This window comes from Stegostoma tigrinum, chromosome 26 (assembly GCF_030684315.1).
Source record: "Stegostoma tigrinum isolate sSteTig4 chromosome 26, sSteTig4.hap1, whole genome shotgun sequence".
NCBI classification, from domain to species: Eukaryota; Metazoa; Chordata; class Chondrichthyes; order Orectolobiformes; family Stegostomatidae; genus Stegostoma; species Stegostoma tigrinum.
The window spans coordinates 51,145,915-51,166,683 of record NC_081379.1 but is presented as its reverse complement, the minus strand read 5'-3'; the positions used below and the strand labels follow the sequence as shown (position 1 = coordinate 51,166,683).

Here is a 20,769-nt window from a genome sequence, read left to right as displayed (position 1 = left end):
CACTTCCGCACATCCCAGATGTCCACGTTCTTCAAGGACCGTAACTTTCCCCCCGCAGTGGTCAAGAACACCCTTGGCCCCGTCTCCCGCATTTTCCGCAACACATCCCTCACACCCCACCCCCACCAAAACCGCAATAAGAGGATCCCCCTCTCTCCATGACTCCCTTGTCCACTCCACACCAACCCCACCAGACCCGGCACCTTCCCCTGCAACCGGAGGTGCTACACTTGCCCCCACACCTCCTCCCTCACCCCAATCCCAGGCCCCAAGATGACTTTCCATATTAAGCAGATGTTCACCTGCACATCTGCCAATGTGGTATACTGTATCCATTGTACCCGGCATGGCTTCCTCTACATTGGGGAAACCAAGCGGAGGCTTGGGGACCACTTTGCAGAACACCTCCACTCAATTCGCAATGAACAACTGCACCTCCCAGTCGCGAACCATTTTAACTCCCCCTCCCATTCCTTAGACGACATGTCCAGCATGGGCCTCCTACAGTGCCACAATGATGCCACCCGAAGGTTGCAGGAACAGCAACTCATATTCCGCTTGGGAACCCTGCAGCCCAATGGCATCAATGTGGACCTCACAAGCTTCAAAATCGCCCCTTCCTCCACAGCATCCCAAAACCAGCTCAGCTTGTCCCCTTCTCCCACTGCATCCCAAAACCAGCCCAGCTTGTCCCCGCCTCCCTAACTTGTTCTTCCTCTCACCTATTCTCTCCTCCCACCTCAAGCCGCACCTCCATTTCCTACCTACTAACCATATCCCGCCTCCTTGACCTGTCCGTCCTCCCTGGACTGACCTATCCCCTCCCTACCTCCCCACCCATCTTCTCCTCTATTCTCCTGTATCCATCTTCGGTCCGCCTCCCCCTCTCTGCCTATTTATTTCAGAACCATCTCCCCATCCCCCTCTCTGATGAAGGGTCTAGGCCCGAAACGTCAGCTTTTGTGCTCCTGAGATGCTGCTTGGCCTGCTGTGTTCATCCAGCTTCACACTTTGTTATATTGATGAGGAAGTTGTGTTTCTGGCATTTGGTCAGGATAAGGGTGCTGTTGGAGTTGCTTTCCTACTCCTTCTTTCCTGATTACATTGCACCAAAAGTCTTCTGTCCACTGCAGGGATCTGAGAGACAGACTGGTCAAGGCTGAGTGGAAGTCTCCCTTCTCGCGTTGGCGCACATGTACTGAATACTATGACATGCGAGTTTGGAGCAAAGGTGAAGTCGGAAGGGGGAGACTTCGAGCTGGTCCACCAGTTCGTCTTGATGGCAAAGCCGACTCAGCCGACGCAGCACTCTTCTTTGGCCTAGCCTTTCCAGAAAGCTGTGTAACTACCACCTTTCTCTCAGAGCTGTCCTTACCCTGCCCACCAGGTTTCACTCATGACAGCGACATCAATATCGCAGCGCCCAAGTTCCCAATCAATGGTGGTGGTGTGGTATCCTGGTCTGACACTGGCTAGTCAGTCCATAAGTCCTGGCATTGCAGATCCCTAATTTCATCCTGAGGATGTGGAAGGTGCCAGTTCTTTTAATGTAGAGCAAACCATTGCATACCAGCTACCACATGGACTTAGCAGCACAAGGTCATGGTCCAGTTGCACAGTGTGGGGGTGGGGAGGGGGAATCCAAGACATCTGGAGACAGGCTATGCTGTTTGGCCTTAAATTGCCTGTGGAACAGTGCAGACAAACAGTTCCCACACTGGGCAGTGTCAGCCAACAGAGTAGTGCAAGGTCCAAAGTGAGGAGAGGAGGAGGAAGAGAGCGAGAACAGGTGACATTGTGTTGATAATGCTGAGTCAGTGACTGTGAAATCACTAGGCTAGGGGTGAGGGCTTGTAAAATCACTGGGGTGGGGTTGGGAAAGAATATAAATAAACATTAAACTGGGTTAAGGGTTTATAAAATAATTGAACTGAATGGTGAGTAGTTTATAAAACAAAATGGGCTAGTAGGAGTTTATATCAGCACTGGACTAGAACAGTATTATAAGATTACAGGTGGGGAGTATTAAAACAACTGGGCTAGGATGGTTGTCATAAAATTACTGTGGTGAGGTTCATCTAAAGACTGGGCTGGAGTTCCAGGAGTAAATGGAAAAGAACAGTACAGTACAGGAACAGGCCCTTCGGCCCAAGATATTGTGCTGAGCATGACATATTAAACTAATCCCATCTGCCTGCCCTTGGTCCATATCCCTCCATTCCTTGCATATTCATGTGCTTATCTAAAAGTATCTTAAATGGCCCTATTGTATCTGCCTCTGCCTCCACCACCCCTGGGAGCACATTCTAAACTCCTACCACTGTGCAGAAAAACTTTTCCTTCACATCACTTTCCACCTCTCACCTTAAATGCATGCTCCCTAGTATTAGGGATTTCAATTCTGGGAGAAAGATTACGACCATCAACCCTATCTAGGCATATCATCATTTTATAGACTTCCATCAAATCTCCCCTCAGCCTCTGCAGCTCCACAGAAAACAACCTGAGGTTTTCTAGCCTTTCCTGTATAAGCTCAGCCCCTCTAATCCAAGCAGCATCCTGGTAAACCTCTTCTGCACCCTCTCCAAAGCCTTCACATCCTTCCTGTGATGTGGTGACAGAATTGAACACAATATTCCAGGTGTGACCTAACCAAAGTCTTATAAAGCTGCCAAGATGACAAAGTGTGGGGCTGGATGAACACAGCAGGCCAAGCAGCATCTCAGGAGCACAAAAGCTGACGTTTCGGGCCTAGGCCCTTCTTTGTGCTCCTAAGATGCTGCTTGGCCTGCTGTGCTCATCCAGCCCCACACTTTGTTATCTTGGATTCTCCAGCATCTGCAGTTCCCATTTTCTCTCATAAAGCTGCAACAGGACATGCTAGCTGCTGTATTTAATTCCCCAACCAATGAAGGCAAGCATGCAATATGCCTTCTTTACCACCCTATGTACTTGCGTGGCCACTTTCAGGAGCTCTGGACTTGAACTCCAATACCATGCATCAATACTGTTCGGGGTCCTGACATTAACTGCATATTTTTGATCTCCCAAACTGCTGCACCTCACACTTACCCAAATTAAATTCCTGTTGGTACAGACAAGTTGGGCCAAAACGCCTGTTTCTGTATTAGATGACTCTACAATTGACAAGTAACTTTTATTGCGTACATTAACTATTTCAAACAAGGAATCCAATGATCTTTCCATGATATTCAATGGTATAATTATCACTGAATCCGCTATCAATATGCCGAGGGTCATCACTGCCCAGAAACTGGACTGGACAGCTATATAAACATATTGGTTACTAGTTCAGGTCAAAGGCTGATCATGTCCTGATCACTATTTTTCAAAAGTCAGCAGTATAATAGAATTTTCCTCAATTGCTTGAACCAACAATACTTGAAGTTCAGCACCATCCAGATCAACACAGCCCACTTCACTGTCACCCCATTCAAGATGCACATTCTCCACCACCAACACACAATGGCAGCAACGTGTACCATCTACACGATATACTGTAGCAACTCACCAAGACTTGTCCGACAGCACCTTCCAAACCCATAACCATTCTCACTTAGAAGGCCAAGAACTGCAAATAAATGGGAACCCCACTACTGAACTTTCCCCTCCAAGTCACACAGCATCCTAACTTAGAAATATATCTCCCTTGCTGCACTGTCAATAAGTCAAAGTCCTAGAATACCATTCTTAACAGCACTGTGGGTACCCTACACCACATGTACTGCAGCAGTTCAAGGAGATGGCTCACCATCACTTTCTCAATGCTCATTGGGAATGGGCAACTGCTGGTCTTGCCAGTGATGGTCAGATACAATGCCCCAGTACTTTTCAATTTTTCTTCAGAAGTCTTTTCCCTGCATTCAAATATACAGATCAAACGGCAGTACCATATACAGCAAAACTATTATGCAGAACTGGCAGCAAATTGTCGTATCATCTAAGCACTAATTGGTAGAGTCTACACCTGCTGACTACCTGAAGTAAACTGTTTGCATGAACTGACCGTACATGCAATTATTGAAAAGAATTCTGGTTGACTTGCTAAGATGCACGGCAGAATTTTGTTGGTCACCATGATGCTCATAATTTTGCATGACTGAACTCATCGTTGGCAAAATTCAGTCACTTACAGCACAGAAAGAGGCTATGAAGTCCGTCCAGGTCATGCTGCCCCTGCAGAACAATCTAAATCCAAGGCCCTACAGGTTTATTTTCTTCAAGAAACTTTCCAAATTCTTTTTAAAAACCCTCATGGTCTCCACTTGGACCAAGCCTGCTCCTTTGTTGTTAGTTTCTTATATGTCCTTTTCCATCTTCATTGATCATATGATTCAGATTCCGTAATTTACACTTACTGCCTGTCATTATCCTTTATTCATTCATGGGATGAGGGCGTCACTGGCTAGGCCAGTATTTATTGGCCAGACCAGGTAAGGATGGCAGTTTCCTTCCCTAAAGGGCATTAGTGAACCAGATGGGTTTTTCCTGATAATCGTCAATGGTTTCATGGTCACTATCAGCCTCTTAATTCCAGATATTTACTGAATTCAAATTCCATAATCTGCCGTGAAAGGATTCGAACCCAGGTCCCCAGATGAATTCCTGGGTCTCTGGATTAACAGTCCAGTGATAGTACCACTAGGCAACACCTCTCCTCATTATCTATATTACATAACTGGAATTTAGCTTTAGGACTGAAATTTGTCAGGTTCCAACTTTCACCATGAATTCCTTGTTCCTCCTATTATCATTCTGAAAGCCAAATGGTGAAACATAGAATAGCTGCCATTTTCACAGCTTTTTGGTAAATGTGGTTCAGCGGCTGCTGCTGCTGCTGATGCAGAAATTGGTGACCGGGGGCCCAAAACCCACCCTCACTACAGCTACTTACTCCATCTTCGCATCACTTAATAAAGCAGGGTTTACAAATAAAACCGTAAAGAATGCCCTGAGGACCACAATGAAATTGCATTATAGTTTTATGTTGGCGAGGTCATTGACTGATGAAGCTTGATTGGATATAGAGTCTGAACAATGCCCAATGTTGAACCAACGTTCCATTGAAAATGAATCAATAACATTTCCAGTGAACTAAAACCATTACTAGGACTTAGAAAAAAAGCAATTATTTACAGTTAAAGACTGCAAATAGGCACTGGGTGACCACGAGCAAATACGTCTACTAATAGCAGCAAAAGTGATTCCATTGTTTATGCCCTTTATGTGTTCATAATTACACAAAACACAATGAATCCCCAAAATCCCTAAATATGCTTCCACTCATGCCATTCCTGCCCTAATCCCTCACACCTCACAAGTTCTTCCCAATCACACCCCCAGACTGCCCGTACAAACAACCCTAACCATACCCTTTTCCACTTCACACACCCCTCCACAATACACACAAACACCCCACAGCCCCTCTGTCCATAAAACTGCTTCCCACTCACATATACCCTCACTGCACACTGCTCCCCTACATATGCACACCAAGCTCCCCCACAGGCAAACCCATGCAGAACATAGACAAAACCCATCCCTCCCTTTACACCCTTACAACCCACTGTCCAACAACTGTCCCAGAGTCAAACACAACCCCCAGATGGTCCCATACCTTCCCCGACACACAAACTACCCCACTCCCCAGGACACACACTCCTCCACACCGCCCACCCAACGTATACTGCCCTTCCTACACACACACACACACACACACACACACACACACACACAAACCCCCACAGACACACGTGCACCCCCCTCCTGCAACAACCCCCACACACGTGCACCCACATCCCACACACACACACAACACCCCACCCACGCGCCATCCCACACACCCCACGACACAAGTGCAGTCACCCTCCCGCAGCCCCCACACACACGTGTGCACCCCTGACCCGGATCCCACTTACACACGCGCGCACCCACCTCCCTGAACCCCCCCCAACCCACACACACACACCCCTTCCCGGCCCGACCCCACACACACCTGCACGCGTGCATCCCTCTCCAACCCCAATACACAGGAAAAAACCCCACCCACGGCCACCCTGACACACATGCACCTCCCCTCCTGCCTGCCCCACACACGTGCCCCCACCCCACACACAGCACCCCTCCCGCACACACACTCCCCCCTCCCCATTATACACATCGACCCTCCTGCACACCCCACATATATATGCCCCGTCTCACACACCACCTCTCATACTCATACACACACACACACACACACACACACACACACACACACACACACACACACACACACACACACACACCCCAAACTCCTCCCCGCACTCTCCCCCCTACTCCCCGCCAGCCACTCACCTCTCCTCCCTACTGCCCCCAAGCCACTCACGCTCTACCCCAGCCACTCACCTCTCCCCCTACTCCCCCCCAGCCACTCACGCTCTCCCCCAGCCACTCACCTCTCCCCCTACTCCCCCCCAGCCACTCACGCTCTCTCCCCCAGCCACTCACTGCTCCCCCCCCACTCTCCCCCAGCCACTCACGCTCTCCCCCATCTCTCCCGCCCCACACACCCTCTCTCCACTACTCCCCCGGCGACGCGCGCTCTCACCCCGCCTCCCCTCCGTCGGGCGCTTTACCCCAGCCTCTCCCCTTTCCCCACCACGCGCGCTCTATCCGCGCCCCCCTCCCCTTTCCCAACCACGCACGCTTACCCCCCCACCACGCGCGCTTCCTCCCCCACTTTCCCCACCACGCGCACTTCCCCCCACCACGCGCGCTTCCCCCCCACTTTCACCACCACGCGCGCTTCCCCCCCCACTTTCACCACCACCCGCGCTTCCCCCCCCACTTTCCCACCATGCGCGCTTCCCACCCCCCCACTTTCCCCACCACGCGCGCTTCCCCCCCCCACTTTCCACACCACGCGCGCTTCCCCCCCCCCACTTTCCCCACCACGCGCGCTCCCCCCCCCCACTTTCCCCACCACGCGCGCTTCCGCCCCCCACTTTCCCCACCACGCCCGCTTCCCCCCCCACGCGCGCGCTTCACCCCCCGCCCCCCCCACTTTCCACACCACGCGCTCTTCCCCACCCCACCCCCCACCACGCGCTCTTCCCCCCCACCCCACCCCACCCCCCCACGCGCTCTTCCCCACCACGCGCGCTTCCCCCCCCACCCCACCACTTTCCCCATCACGCGCGCTTTCCCACCCCCCCACTTTCCCCACCACGCGCACTTCCCCCCCCACCCCACCCCCCCCACTTTCCCCACCACGCGCGCTACCCCCCCACTTTCCCCACCACACGCACTTCCCCACACCCCCACTTTCCCCACCACGCACACATCCCCACCCCCCCACTTTCCCCACCATGCGCGTTTCCCCCCCCCACTTTCCCCACCACGCGCGCTTCCTGTCCCCCACACCCCCACGCGCGCTTCCCGTCCCCCACGCGAGCTTCCACACCCACCCCCCCACTTCCTCCCCCACGCGTGCTTCCCCCCCTTTCCCCCCCACGCGCGCTTCTCCCCGCTACCACTTCCCCCCCACGCGCGCTTTCCCCCCCTTTTCCACCCCACGCGCGCTTCCCCCCCACTTCCCCACACCACGCGCACTTCCCCACCCCTCCATGCGCACTTCCCCCCCCCACGCGCGCTTCCCCCCCCCACCCCCCCACGCGCGCTTCCCCCCCCGACGCGCGCTTCCCCCCCCACCCCCCCACGCGCGCACTTTCTCTCCCCCCCCCACGCGCGCTTTCCCCCCACCCCCCCCGCGCGCGCTTCCCCCCCACCCCCCCGCTTTCCCCACCCCCCCGCGTGCTCTTTCCCTCCACCTCCCTGCTTTCCCCCCACCCCCCCGCTTGCGCTTTCCCCCCACACCCCCAGCTTTCCCCCCACCCCCGCGCTTTCCCCCCACACCCCCCACGCGCGCTTTCCCCCCACACCCCCGCTTTCCCCCCACCCCCCCCGCGCGCGCTTTCCCCCCACCCCCGCGCTTTCCCCCCACCCCCCTGCTTTCCCCCCACCCCCCCGCTTTCCCCCCCCCACCCCCCCGCTTTCTCCCCCCACCCCCCCCGCGTGATTTCCCCCCACCCCCCGCGTGATTTCCCCCCACCCCCCCGCTTTCTCCCCCCACCGCCCCCGCGTGCTTTCCCCCCACCCCCCCCACGCGCGCTTTCGCCCCCCACCCCCCCCCGGCTTTCTCCCCCCACCCCCCCCGCGTGCTTTCCCCCCACACCCCCCGCGTGATTCCCCCCCCGCTTTCTCCCCCCACCCCCCCGCGTGATTTCCCCCCACCCCCCCCGCGTGATTTCCCCCCCGCTTTCTCCCCCCACCCCCCCCGCGTGCTTTCCCCCCACCCCCCCCGCTTTCTCCCCACACCCCCGCGCGTGCTTTCCCCCCACCCCCCCCGCGCGTGCTTTCCCCCCACCCCCCCGCTTTCCCCCCACCCCCCCCGCGCGCGCTTTCCCCCACCCCCCCGCTTTCCCCCCACCCCCCCGCGCGCGCTTTCCCCCCACCCCCCCGCTTTCCCCCCACCCCCCCCACGCGCGCTTTCCCCCCACCCCCCCGCTTTCCCCCCACCCCCCCGCGCGCTTTCTCCCCACAACCCCCGCGCGCGCTTTCCCCCCACCCCCCCGCTTTCCCCCCACCCCCCCGCTTTCCCCCCACCCCCCCCGCGCGCGCTTTCCCCCCACCCCCCCCGCGCGCGATTTCGCCCCCCGCCCCCCCCGCTTTCTCCCCCCACCCCCCCGCTTTCTCCCCCCACCCCCCGCGTGATTTCCCCCCACCCCCCCCGCGTGATTCCCCCCCCGCTTTCTCCCCCCCCGCTTTCTCCCCCCACCCCCCCGCGTGATTTCCCCCCCCCCCGCTTTCTCCCCCCACCCCCCCGCGTGCTTTCCTCCCACCCCCCCGCTTTCTCCCCACACCCCCGCGCGTGCTTTCCCCCCACCCCCCCGCTTTCTCCCCCCACCCCCCCGCGTGATTTCCCCCCACCCCCCCACCCCCCCGCGTGATTCCCCCCCCCGCTTTCTCCCCCCACCCCCCCGCGTGATTTCCCCCCACCCCCCCCGCGTGATTTCCCCCCCCCCGCTTTCTCCCCCCACCCCCCCGCGTGCTTTCCCCCCACCCCCCCGCGCGTGCTTTCCCCCCACCCCCCCGCTTTCTCCCCCCACCCCCCCCGCGTGCTTTCCCCCCACCCCCCCCGCGCGCGCTTTCGCCCCCCACCCCCCCCGCTTTCTCCCCCCACCCCCCCGCGTGATTCCCCCCCCCGCTTTCTCCCCCCACCCCCCCGCGTGATTTCCCCCCACCCCCCGCGTGATTCCCCCCCCGCTTTCTCCCCCCAACCCCCCGCGTGCTTTCCCCCCACCCCCCCCGCTTTCTCCCCACACCCCCGCGCGTGCTTTCCCCCCACACCCCCGCGCGTGCTTTCCCCCCACCCCCCCGCTTTCTCCCCCCACCCCCCCGCATGCTTTCCCCCCACCCCCCCGCTTTCTCCCCCCACCCCCCCGCGTGCTTTCCCCCCCACCCCCCCCGCGCGCGCTTTCGCCCCCCCACCCCCCCGCTTTCTCCCCCCCACCCCCCCGCTTTCCCCCCCCACCCCCCCCGCGTGATTCCCCGCCCCCGCTTTCTCCCCCCACCCCCCCGCGTGATTTCCCCCCCCCGCTTTCTCCCCCCACCCCCCCCGCGTGATTTCCCCCCACCCCCCCCGCGTGATTTCCCCCCCCCGCTTTCTCCCCCCACCCCCCCCGCGTGCTTTCCCCCCACCCCCCCCGCTTTCTCCCCACACCCCCGCGCGTGCTTTCCCCCCACCCCCCCCGCGCGTGCTTTCCCCCCACCCCCCCCCGCTTTATCCCCACACCCCCCCCGCTTTATCCCCACACCCCCGCGCGTGCTTTCCCCGCATTCTCCCCCCCCCGCATTCTCCCCCCGCATTCTCCCCCCCCCCGCATTCTCCCCCCCCCCGCATTCTCCCCCCCCCGCATTCTCCCCCCCCACCCCCCGCATTCTCCCCCCCCACCCCCCGCATTCTCCCCCCCACCCCCCGCATTCACCCCCCCCCGCATTCTCCCCCCCCCGCATTCTCCCCCCCACCCCCCGCATTCTCCCCCCCCACCCCCCGCATTCTCCCCCCCCCCGCATTCTCCCCCCCCACCCCCCGCATTCTCCCCCCCCCGCATTCTCCCCCCCCACCCCCCCCCCGCATTCTCCCCCCCCCACCCCCCCCCCCGCATTCTCCCCCCCCACCCCCCCCCCCCGCATTCTCCCCCCCCACCCCCCCCCGCATTCTCCCCTCCCACACCCCCCCACCGCATTCTCCCCTCCCACCCCCCCCCGCATTCTCCCCCCCCACACCCCCCCCGCATTCTCCCCACCCACACCCCCCCCGCATTCTCCCCACCCACACCCCCCCCGCATTCTCCCCACCCCCCCGCGCGCGCTTTCCCCCCACCCCCCCGCGCGCGCTTTCCCCCCACCCCCCCGCGCGCGCTTTCCCCCCACCCCCCCGCGCGCGCTTTCCCCCCACCCCCCCGCGCGCGCTTTCCCCCCCACTTTCCCCACCTTCCCCACCCCCCCACTTTTCCCACCTTCCCCACCCCCCCACTTTCCCCACCCCCCCCACTTTCCCCACCACGCGCGCTTCCCCCCCCGCCCCGGATTCCGGGGAGTTACCTGTTGTCTGTGCGGTTGCAGTCTCTCCCCGGAAGTGGATGGACACAATTAGTGAGCAGACCCTGAGGGTCCCCAGGAGTTTCCCCGCTTTTCCCAGACTCATGGCCTCCCTCTCCTCCATCTTCCCCTTTGGTAAACAACCTCATTCCCACACACAGACCCGCCCCTTCAGGTCCTAGCGCCCGCCCTTTCAACACCTCTTCCCCAGGACCTCTCCCGTACTTCTCGGACATCCACCGCCCCGGCTCCCAGCAATCTCTACATTACCAAAAACTTGTGAGGACCTAGGGTTTTAATTTAAACGTTGGAACAACTGAGGGGACTCTGGATGTTTGTGGCCAGAACTCACAGACCAGAATATTTCTAGTTTTCTCTGGTTTTTAGGTTTAGCTTTCAGCAGTTCCTGTTGTGAACTCGAAGAGGTAGAAGCTATCTTTAAGCAGAAGTTATCTTTTCCCTCTCTCAGTTACAGCTAGAAGCTGGGGTTTCTGTCTGCTGCAGGTAACGACCTGTGAGGCAAACCTATTTTTCTGAATGTTCATTTTCACCAAGGTATGTGCTTATGGGAAGTTACTATATTCGAACAGTTAATTGGTAATAGCTACTGTTATTTGTATCTGGACGCAGACACTTTACATTTGCCTTAAAAATAAGGAAAAAAAATGGATGTACGAAGTCTATTTGAGGAGGTCTGGTCTGGTCCATTATACTAGCTGTTGCTAGGAATGCCAGGAAATGCCAAAGTTTATAAAGTTTAAAAATAGATCCATTCGGTCATTATGATAAAGCAGCAGCATCATTTGGTAAATGTAGAATCCACAATAAAGACTGGTCTGAGACCTGTTCAGCAAAGATGACAATGTCATCGAAGCAAATATTTCTTCCTTATTCACAACATAAACCCAACAGTGAGAACACTTCAAGACTTGCAAATAGATGATATGAAATACAGAGGAAGTCTGCACAAATAAACACTAGATCAATCTGTGTTGAGAAATCCCACCTGCCTGTGAAAACGTAGACCAAATGCATTATATGAATTATGAAAAGAAGTGCTTGGTCCTTTCATTACAAAATTTTCCCCTACATTAAAAGTACCTCTACATTACAACCTCTCTCCAAAAAAAGGATAAAATAACCTCTTAAAGTCACAGATAATAAAATGTGAGGCTGGATGAACACAGCAGGCCAAGCAGCATCTCAGGAGCACAAAAGCTGACGTTTCGGGCCTAGACCCTTCATCTCTCTGATGAAGGGTCTAGGCCCGAAACGTCAGCTTTTGTGGCTCTCTGATGAAAGGTCTAGGCCCGAAACGTCAGCTTTTGTGCTCCTGAGATGCTGCTTGGCCTGCTGTGTTCATCCAGCCTCACATTTTATTATCTTGGATTCTCCAGCATCCGCAATTCCCATTATCTCTTAAAGTCACAGCTTTGCCACACCTCACCATCAATGTGTAAAGATGGCTTCATTTTTGAAAGCCCTTAATTTTATTAGTACACTACAATACATGTATATTACATTGACTCTGAGCATGCAACCATTCCCTGCTACATTCTATTTCAGTCTGTTTACTCCCACCACTGAATGCCTCCATGTGTCTTCATTCAAGCTGTAACAATGTGTTAGCAATCGCATTCTCTCATTCTGCCACATGTATAATTTTCAAATTAAATGGCTGCAATAATAATCTCCATCTAAAGAGTCTGGAATTTTTGTCCTTAAATTTCTCCAAAAACTTTAATGTTTGATTATCAGTATATACAATTGTCTCAGACACACTGCTGGCAATATAAATGTTGAATTGTTGTAGTGCCTACACCAAATTCAAGGTTTCCTTTGCAATCATGGAATATTTCCACCGATGATCATTCAATTTTCTGGAAAAACACCCAATCGGCCTTTTTATCTTCTTGTCATCTTCTTGTCAGAGTGCAGCATTGACAGCCACATCACTCACATTGATAGCCACCTTAAATAGCATGGCATAATTACGTGAGGCTAACACTGGGGTAGTGGTTAACACAGCTGTGTTTGGAGCTGTGCAACTTTTGGAGTTGCTGACTAGAGAATGTCAATGCCCCAGTCCACACTGTGGTAGGTTGGGTGTGGAAGTAATCAGGTCAGATTAGTCCTGATGATCACATCTAAGAAGTACCTGTATCCCTGGTAGATGTCTTTGCTTCATCAGAGGCAAGACCACCTCAGCCAATCCAAGATGCCCCTGGCAGCATTTTCAGGGCAACCACCACTCTCTGCATATAAAACTTGCCAGAGACATCGCCTTTAAAATGTATCCCTCTCACCTTAAACCTATTATTCAATATTTCCTCCCTAGGAAAAAGGCACAAGCTGTCTCTCCATGCCTACTTAATTTTATCAACTTCTATCAGGTCATCCTTCAGCCTCTAATGCTCTAGTGAAAACAATCCAAGTTTGTCCAACCTCTCCTCATTGCTAACATACTCCAATCCAGGCAACGTTGTGGTAAACCTCTTATGTAACCTGTCCAAAGCTCTCACATCCTTCCCATAGTGTAGTGACCACAACTGCACATGATACTCTAAAACTGAAGTTGCATACAGCTGCAACATGACTTGCAAAACTTTACTCTCAATGTCCCAACTGATGAAGACAAGCCTATGCCATATATGCCTTCTTTATCACCTCATCCACTGTATTGCCACTTTCATGGAGCTATGGACTTGGGCCTCAAGATCCCTCTGTATATCAATGGTGCTATGGGATCTGCCATTTACTGTATACTTTCTTCTTGCAGTTAACCTCCCAAATTGCGTCATCTCACATCTGTCCTGATTAAACTCCATGTGCCATTTCTCTGACCAACTTTCCATTTGATTTATATCTTGCTGTATCCTTTGACAATTTTCCTCACTATCCACAACCCCACCTATTCTCATGTCATCTGCAAACTCACTAATCAGATCGCTTATGCTTTCCTAGAACGTAGAACATAAAACATAAAATGTAGGACAGTACAGCACAGTGTAGGCCCTTCAGCCCACAATGTTGTGCTGACCTATTATCCTACTAAGATCAATCAATCTACCCTGCAAACTCTACATTTTACTATCCTCCATGTGCCTGCTCAAGAGTCGCTTAAAATTCTCTAAAGTATCTGACTCCACTACCACTGCCGGCAGTGCATTCCACATGCCTACCACTCTCTATGTGAAGAACCTACCTCTGACATCTCCCCTATACCTTCCTCCAATCACCTTAAAATTATGTCCCCTCATAATAGTAATTTCCACCATGGGAAAAAGTCTCTGACTATCCACTCTATCTATGCTTCTCATCATCTTGTAAACCTCTATCAAGTCACTTCTCATCTTTCTTCACTCCAATGATAAAATCCCAAGATCCCTCTGTTCCTCCACAATGCCAGGAGTCCTGCCATTAACGCTGTTTTCTGCATTCGAATTCGACCTTCCAAAATGAATCACTTCACACTTTTTGGGTTGAATTCCATCTGCCACTTCTTTGCCCAGCTCTGCAACCTGTCAATGACCCATTGCAACCTACAACAGCCCTCCACGCTGTCCACAACTCCACCAACCTTCATGTCATCAGCAAACTTACTAAGCCACCCTTCCATTTCCACATCCAAGTCATTTACAAAGATCACAAAGAGTAGAGGTCCCAGAACAGATCCCTGTGGAACACCACTGCCCACAGAGCTCCAAGCTCAGTACTGTTCATCTACTACCTCTGTCTTCTATTGGACAGCCAGTTTTGTACCCAGACAGCCAAATTCCCCTGAATCCCATGCCTCCTTACTTTCTGAATGAGCCTACCATGTGGAACCTTGTTGAATGCCTCACTAAAATCAATATACACCATATCCACTGCTCTGCCTTCATCGATATATTTTGTCATGTCCTCAAAGAATTCAGTAAGGCTTGTGAGGCATGACCCTCCCATCAAAAAGCCATGCTGACTACATCTAATCAAACTATGCTTTTCCAAGTAATCATAAACACTATCTCTCAGAATCCTCTCCAATAATTTGCCCATCACAGAAGTAAGACTGACCAGTCTATAATTTTCAGGATTATCCCTGTTCCCTTTTATGAACAAGGGAATGACATTTGCCACCCTCCAATCTTCTGGAACTACTCACCCAAAACATTATATATATGTTATGCATGAAGATGGGGTGCTGCCTCTTTAAGAGAGCTGGTGAGGTGACTTGCAAGGGTCAAGCCAGGTGTAAAATCTAAAACCGAGTATGGAATGTGACGGTCTGAAATAAAGTGTTCTTGGTCAGTGTTTTGTCTGTGCCTCCCTTTGTGTATAATTCCTGGTTGCCTGCAAATTATAAACTTAACAACTGGATTCAATCCACAAACTGTGTACAAACACTATTTCTTCTGTCTGGAGCAGACATCGCTTAGACTTTGGAAATTTCAGTGTGTGATCAAGGGGTAGCATCGAGAGAAGAGATCATGAGAACTCAAATTGTAGGCGACACTGGGAAGAACTATATACCAGCTCAGCTGGTGAGGGAGCAGTTGACACAAAGAATGCTCACCAAGAGGACTCAGGCTGCAAATGCCAACTAGACCTGAAGGGCAAAAAAATCCCCAGCCGACTGGAAAACACGAAGGCAGGCCATTTTGGAGCAATGGAATTATTTGATGAAGAGTCACAAAACTGGACTTTATACGCTTCAATTCATTCTTAAAGGCAAACAAAGTGGCTGAGGACATCATAGTATCAGTTTTCTTAAGTACATTTAGTAGCAAGATCCTCACAATTCCAAGGAGTTTGGTGCAGCAACATAAACCATATTTTAAGCGTTAGGAAATTATTTTGCACCTGAGCCACAGATCTACAGATGTTCAATCTTTCCAAGTAGGTACAGCATGAAGGAGGCCCTTTCACTGAATTTGTGGGTGCCTTGATGAGGTTAGCAGAACATTGCTAATTCAGAGGGTCCTTCTAAGCTGCCTTGTGAGAATGTTTGGTTTGTGGCCTCCAACATAAAACCATCCAACAGAATCTACTAATAAGGAGAGGCCTGGATTTCAATACAGCATTCAGCTATCACAATGGACTTGGCTGCCATGGGAATTTGACAAAGTACATGACCAGCCATAGAAGGCCGCCAATGTGGCAAGAATGGACAAGGAGTCAATGTGTTGAAATTGAGCAGCCCAGTGCCGCATGTGTAAGCGAGTGGGTCATATTATCTGAAATTGCCAGGTACAACTCAACCAAGAGAAGAGGTATCTAAAGGAGATGAGTCTGAGGGCAAGGCATAAGGTACATGTTCCCAGCCAGGCAAGATACACTGGGAGCTAGCCAAGTCTGTGGGAGAAGCTGAAGGCCCAAAGTCAATGGGGCTTTAGTGTTGTGAAGTGAAAGTTGACCCCCCTCTGACAACTAAAACTGAAACACCCAGGGAAGCTCCCCTGTTTTTTCGGGATTTATATTTAACTAGTTTTTAGCTTCTAAGTGCCTGGTTAAAATAATTGGCTGATTTTCAAACTGGTTGCCTTAATAACAAAACAAACTACTGCCTGGTTTATTAACCATGCAGACTTTTGATTCAATGTTTCAATTTCAGGAGCTCTTTGTGCACCGGCACATTTTTTTTTAACTAGAAAAAACACATCATCTTTTAACGGGACCACAGATGCTTCCCTCCATCATTTTACAAAATTCAAATTCAAACATCCTGCTTCCAATCCATAAATAGTCTACCCAGCTTTGCAACATTGGTTAAACATAGGGTGGGTTCTGAGCGAAGCTGATCATTTCTGGGTTCTTCCTGAATTACAAGAACAAAAATGCAAGTGGATATGGATGCAGCAGTCTCCCTGATTCCCAAATTGGTAAATGGGAGAAGTTAAGGATACTTCCATTGAAGCCAGCAAAGATTACACTATGGACTTAATGGAACAAGTGGTGCCACTAAAGGGCTAAGCACAGGTGAAAGTACAGTAAGGGACCAGTGTGCAGAATTGCCACTTTATATGGTAAAAGGCGAACATCTGCCATTGTATCAGTGATAATGGGAACTGCAGATGCTGGAGAATCCAAGATAACAAAGTGTGGAGCTGGATGAACACAGCAGGCCAATCAGCATCTCAGGAGCACAAAAGCCTTTGTGCTCCTGACATATCTGCCATTATTTGGATGCCGTTGTAGAACCTTAGAGGCAGAGAAGACTAATGGTTATGATGCCCACTCCAAGTGGCCCGAAGTGGCAGTTGTGAAGTTGGTATCAGCAGGAGCGATGATAACCTGACTGGATGAAGTACATGAGTCATGAGCGACAAAGGCCCACAGTTTGTGGTTTGAGCCTGAAGAGTACCTGGAAAATCAGAGTGTCGGACATGTGAGATTGGCTCCATATCACCTGACATCAAACAGCCAGGCAGAGAGATTTGTTCATGAACTGAACTACGAACTGAAGAGACCAAAGAGTTGGTTGAGTGAAATCAAAAAGGCCAGATTATTATACAGGCGGGAACCTCAAAGTCAAGGGTATTCTGAAGAGGAGAGACTGTGTTGGCCTGAAATTACATGTCTGCAGACAAATGGATCCCAGCACTGCTGGTGGTTCAAACAAGACTGATGTCATATACAGTGCAGGCTGGGAATGAACTGGCCTGGAGAAGACATGCAACCATCTGGTCACCGCACCTCACCAACAGGGCAAGGTCCCTCAGAATACTGACCCAATCCAGACAGAACCAGAGGTGTTGACCAAGCTTTGTGACTCTGAGCCAGGATTTGTCATACCATGGGAGAAGACAACAGCATTGTCACAGAACAACAACAAGCAATCAGGAAGGGAAGTTTTGACAGGATAACAGGAGTTTCCAGAAGCGTGGGAGGCTACACAAGAAAATGCTTCTGAGACGAGAAGATGGTCATCAAGGAATTGCCAACTCCCTGAGAGGCTGATCATGTCAATACAGTCCGCAGACACAACGTCATCTATGAGCAGAGTGATCTTTTTCCATTTCCTTGTAAAAAGGTGTTACTTTGCAAATATGTTGGCTACAAGGCCTGCATCACCTTTTTAATGGTTGTGCATATGTTGATTAATGGGATTTGTTTCAAAATAGATGGAGAGGGGCATATGTATGTAGTTTGTGTGCTGCCCTTTTAAGAGAGCTGGTCAGGTGACTCACAAGGATGGGCCTAGGAGCTCAGTCTAGTACTGGGTGAGGAGGTGTGAGCATATAAAATAAATTATTCCTGTTCAGAGTTTTACCTGTGCCCCCCTTGTGTATAATTTCTGTTTCCTAGCAAATTACAAATTTAACAAACAACAGACGTCCCAGTACTGATCCTTGCACATCACCAACCTTAAGTCAGAAAAAACATCACTCTACAACTACCCTCTGTTGTCTATGACCAAGCTAATTTTGCATCCAACTTGCTAACGCTTTGTGGATCCAATGTGACTTAATCTTCCAGACCAGCCAGATTTAGCCAAATGCTTTCGTAAAATCCATGTAGATACCAGTCACTGCCTTGCCCTCATCAAAAAAACTCAATCAAATTCGTGAGACAGGACCTCCCCCACACAAATACATTCTGACTATCCCTAATAAGCCCATTCCTTTCCAAATGTGAACAAATCCTCAATCTAAGAATATCTTTCCCAATAATTTCCCTTCAACTGATGTCTGTGTTTCCATAGTCTTATCGGACCATTTGGCTGCTTTGTCATTGGACAGATGATGACTTAACCTGAGGGCCATCGTACCTCAGGCAAGGAGAGATGTTGAGAAGGAGATTCCTTTATGGTAACATCACCCAGTGATGTTGGCATCACACTGCTTCGCAACCCAACTGAGCTAAACCAACCCCTACTTGATCCACACTGGTTTATGATTTCCTGGATTATCCCTGTAGTTCTTTTTGAATAAAGGAGCAACATTAGCTATTACCCAGTCTTCTGGGACCTCATCTTTGGCTAAAGAGGATTCAAAGATCGCTGTCAAGCAATCTCCTCCCCCAGTATTCTGGGATAGATACCATCAGGCCCTGAAATCTGAAATCAAAAGTTAGTTTCAGTTACAACACTCTTGAAACTGCTGAACTGTCTTAAAAATATCTTTTGGAGACAAAATTCTGCTGCATTTAACCAGTTTGACCTGTATATAACTCCAGACCCACAGTAATGTCAGTAACTCTTAACTTCCCTCTTAAATATTCCAGCAAGTTATTGAATTGTGTCAGAACACAACAGAAAAGTTACAGTTTAGGCAGTTCACCAATGCTTTCTGAATTACAGAAATTGAAAAAAATCCTATTTTTATGCTGCTCTTCTAGATGGTTGAAGTTGTGGATAAGGAAGAGCGTACTGAATGAGTCTTGGTGAGTTTCAGTAGTGTATCCTGTAGATGGTATACGTTGCTGCTGCTCTGTGTCAGTGAATGGATGCTGAATGTGTTAGGTTGGGTTCCAATTAAGTGAGTTGCTTCATAGATGGTAGGCATGCTTTGAGGAGTCAGGAGATGCGTTACTTAGAATCATAGAATGGAATCCCCTACAGTGTGGGAACAGGCCATTCAGCCCATCAAGTCCACACTGACCCTCTGAAGAGCATCCCACTAGGATCCACCCTCTTATCTTAACCCTGCATTTCCCATGGCTAATCTGCCTAGATTGTACATCTCTGACACTACAGACAATTTAGCATGGCCAATCCACCTAACCTGCGTGTCATTCGACAATGGAAGGACATCGGACTTCCGGGAGGAAACCCATGCAGACATGGGGAGAATGTGTCACCTGAGGGTGGAATCAAATCCAAGTTCCTAAAACTGTGAGGCAGCAGGGTTAACCATGAAGACACTGTGTCACAGGTACTGCTAACCTCTGACCTGGATTTGTAGCCACACCATTTATATGGTTGGTCCAGTTCAGATTCTGGCCAATGTCAATCACCACAATGTTGCTAATGGAAAATTCAGCAAATGTAATCCCACTCAACATCAAGGGGTGATGATTCAACCCCCTCCTTTTGGAAATAATCTGGTCTCTCTACCTTAAAGCCACTTATGCCCCTAATGAGGCCGACTCCACTACCCTCTCCAGCCATGCATTCCACATCCCGACCACTCTCTGAGCAAAGATGATTATTTAAATAGAAATGTGCAGGGAAAAGACAGGAGAATGGCACTGGGAATTAGTGCTCATTCAGAGTCAGTGTGGACACAGTAGGGTGAATGGCCTCATTCGGCATTCTAACAGTTCCGTGACCATGGCCTTAACTCCATTTTTATCTCTGAACCCCTCATCACTTCTGAACTGTAAAGATCAAAAATCTATCCAACTCAGCATTAGGTGTATTCAATGAACCCAGCCTTGACCACTTAATGGAGAATAGAATTCTTAAGCTTAAATAACATTTGAAAGGTAAGATTGTTTCTCATTTTCTCTTATTTCGGAGATCCCCTGTTTTTAAACTGTACCCCTCATTTCAAACTCCCCACAAAGAGAAATCTACTCTGTCCAGCTCTCTCATCAAGATCACTTCTCATTCTTCTAAACCACAGTGAGTAAAACCCAATCTGCTCAACCTTTCCTGATTACATAAATCCCTTCATCCTAGGTTTCCCCCAAGAGAACCTTCTCTGAACTGCCTCCAATGCAAATAGATCCTTCCCTAAGTAAAGAAACCAAAACTGTACACAATACACCAGCTGCAGTCTAACTAGTGCCCTGTAAAATATTAACAAGACTTCCCTGATTTTATTCTTCACCATCCCCTTGCAATAAAGACCAGTGCTCCACTTGTTCTGAGGAAGAGTCACTAGGCCCAAAATGTTAGCCTTGATTTTGTTCCACAAATGGTGCCAGACGTGTTGAGCTTTTGCAGCATTTCTGTTTTTGTTGCTGATTTCCAGCATCCACAGTTGTTTCGGTTTTTAATCCATCTGCCTTCCTACTTACGTGCTGTATCTTCATGCCTTTTCTGATTCGTCCACAATGACAGGTAGATCCCTCTGTGTCACCATGTTCTGCAGTCTCTCGCCAATTAAATAACTCTGATCCCGTAATCCCATCAAAGTTGATAACAGTGTAATATCATGCATCATATGCTATCTGCTG

General features: G+C 51.2%; 1 protein-coding gene across 1 annotated transcript in view; it reads right to left on the bottom strand.

The window, feature by feature from the left end:
- pik3ip1 (phosphoinositide-3-kinase interacting protein 1) overlaps positions 1-10,823 on the bottom strand; it is a 48,612-nt gene extending 37,789 nt beyond the window's left edge. The window contains exon 1 of the mRNA XM_048556249.1: positions 10,669-10,823. Within this exon, the coding sequence (XP_048412206.1) occupies positions 10,669-10,789 (121 nt within the window). The 5' untranslated portion in view covers positions 10,790-10,823. The remainder of the gene's footprint in view (positions 1-10,668) is intronic.
- Between the last annotated feature and the right edge of the window lie 9,946 nt (positions 10,824-20,769).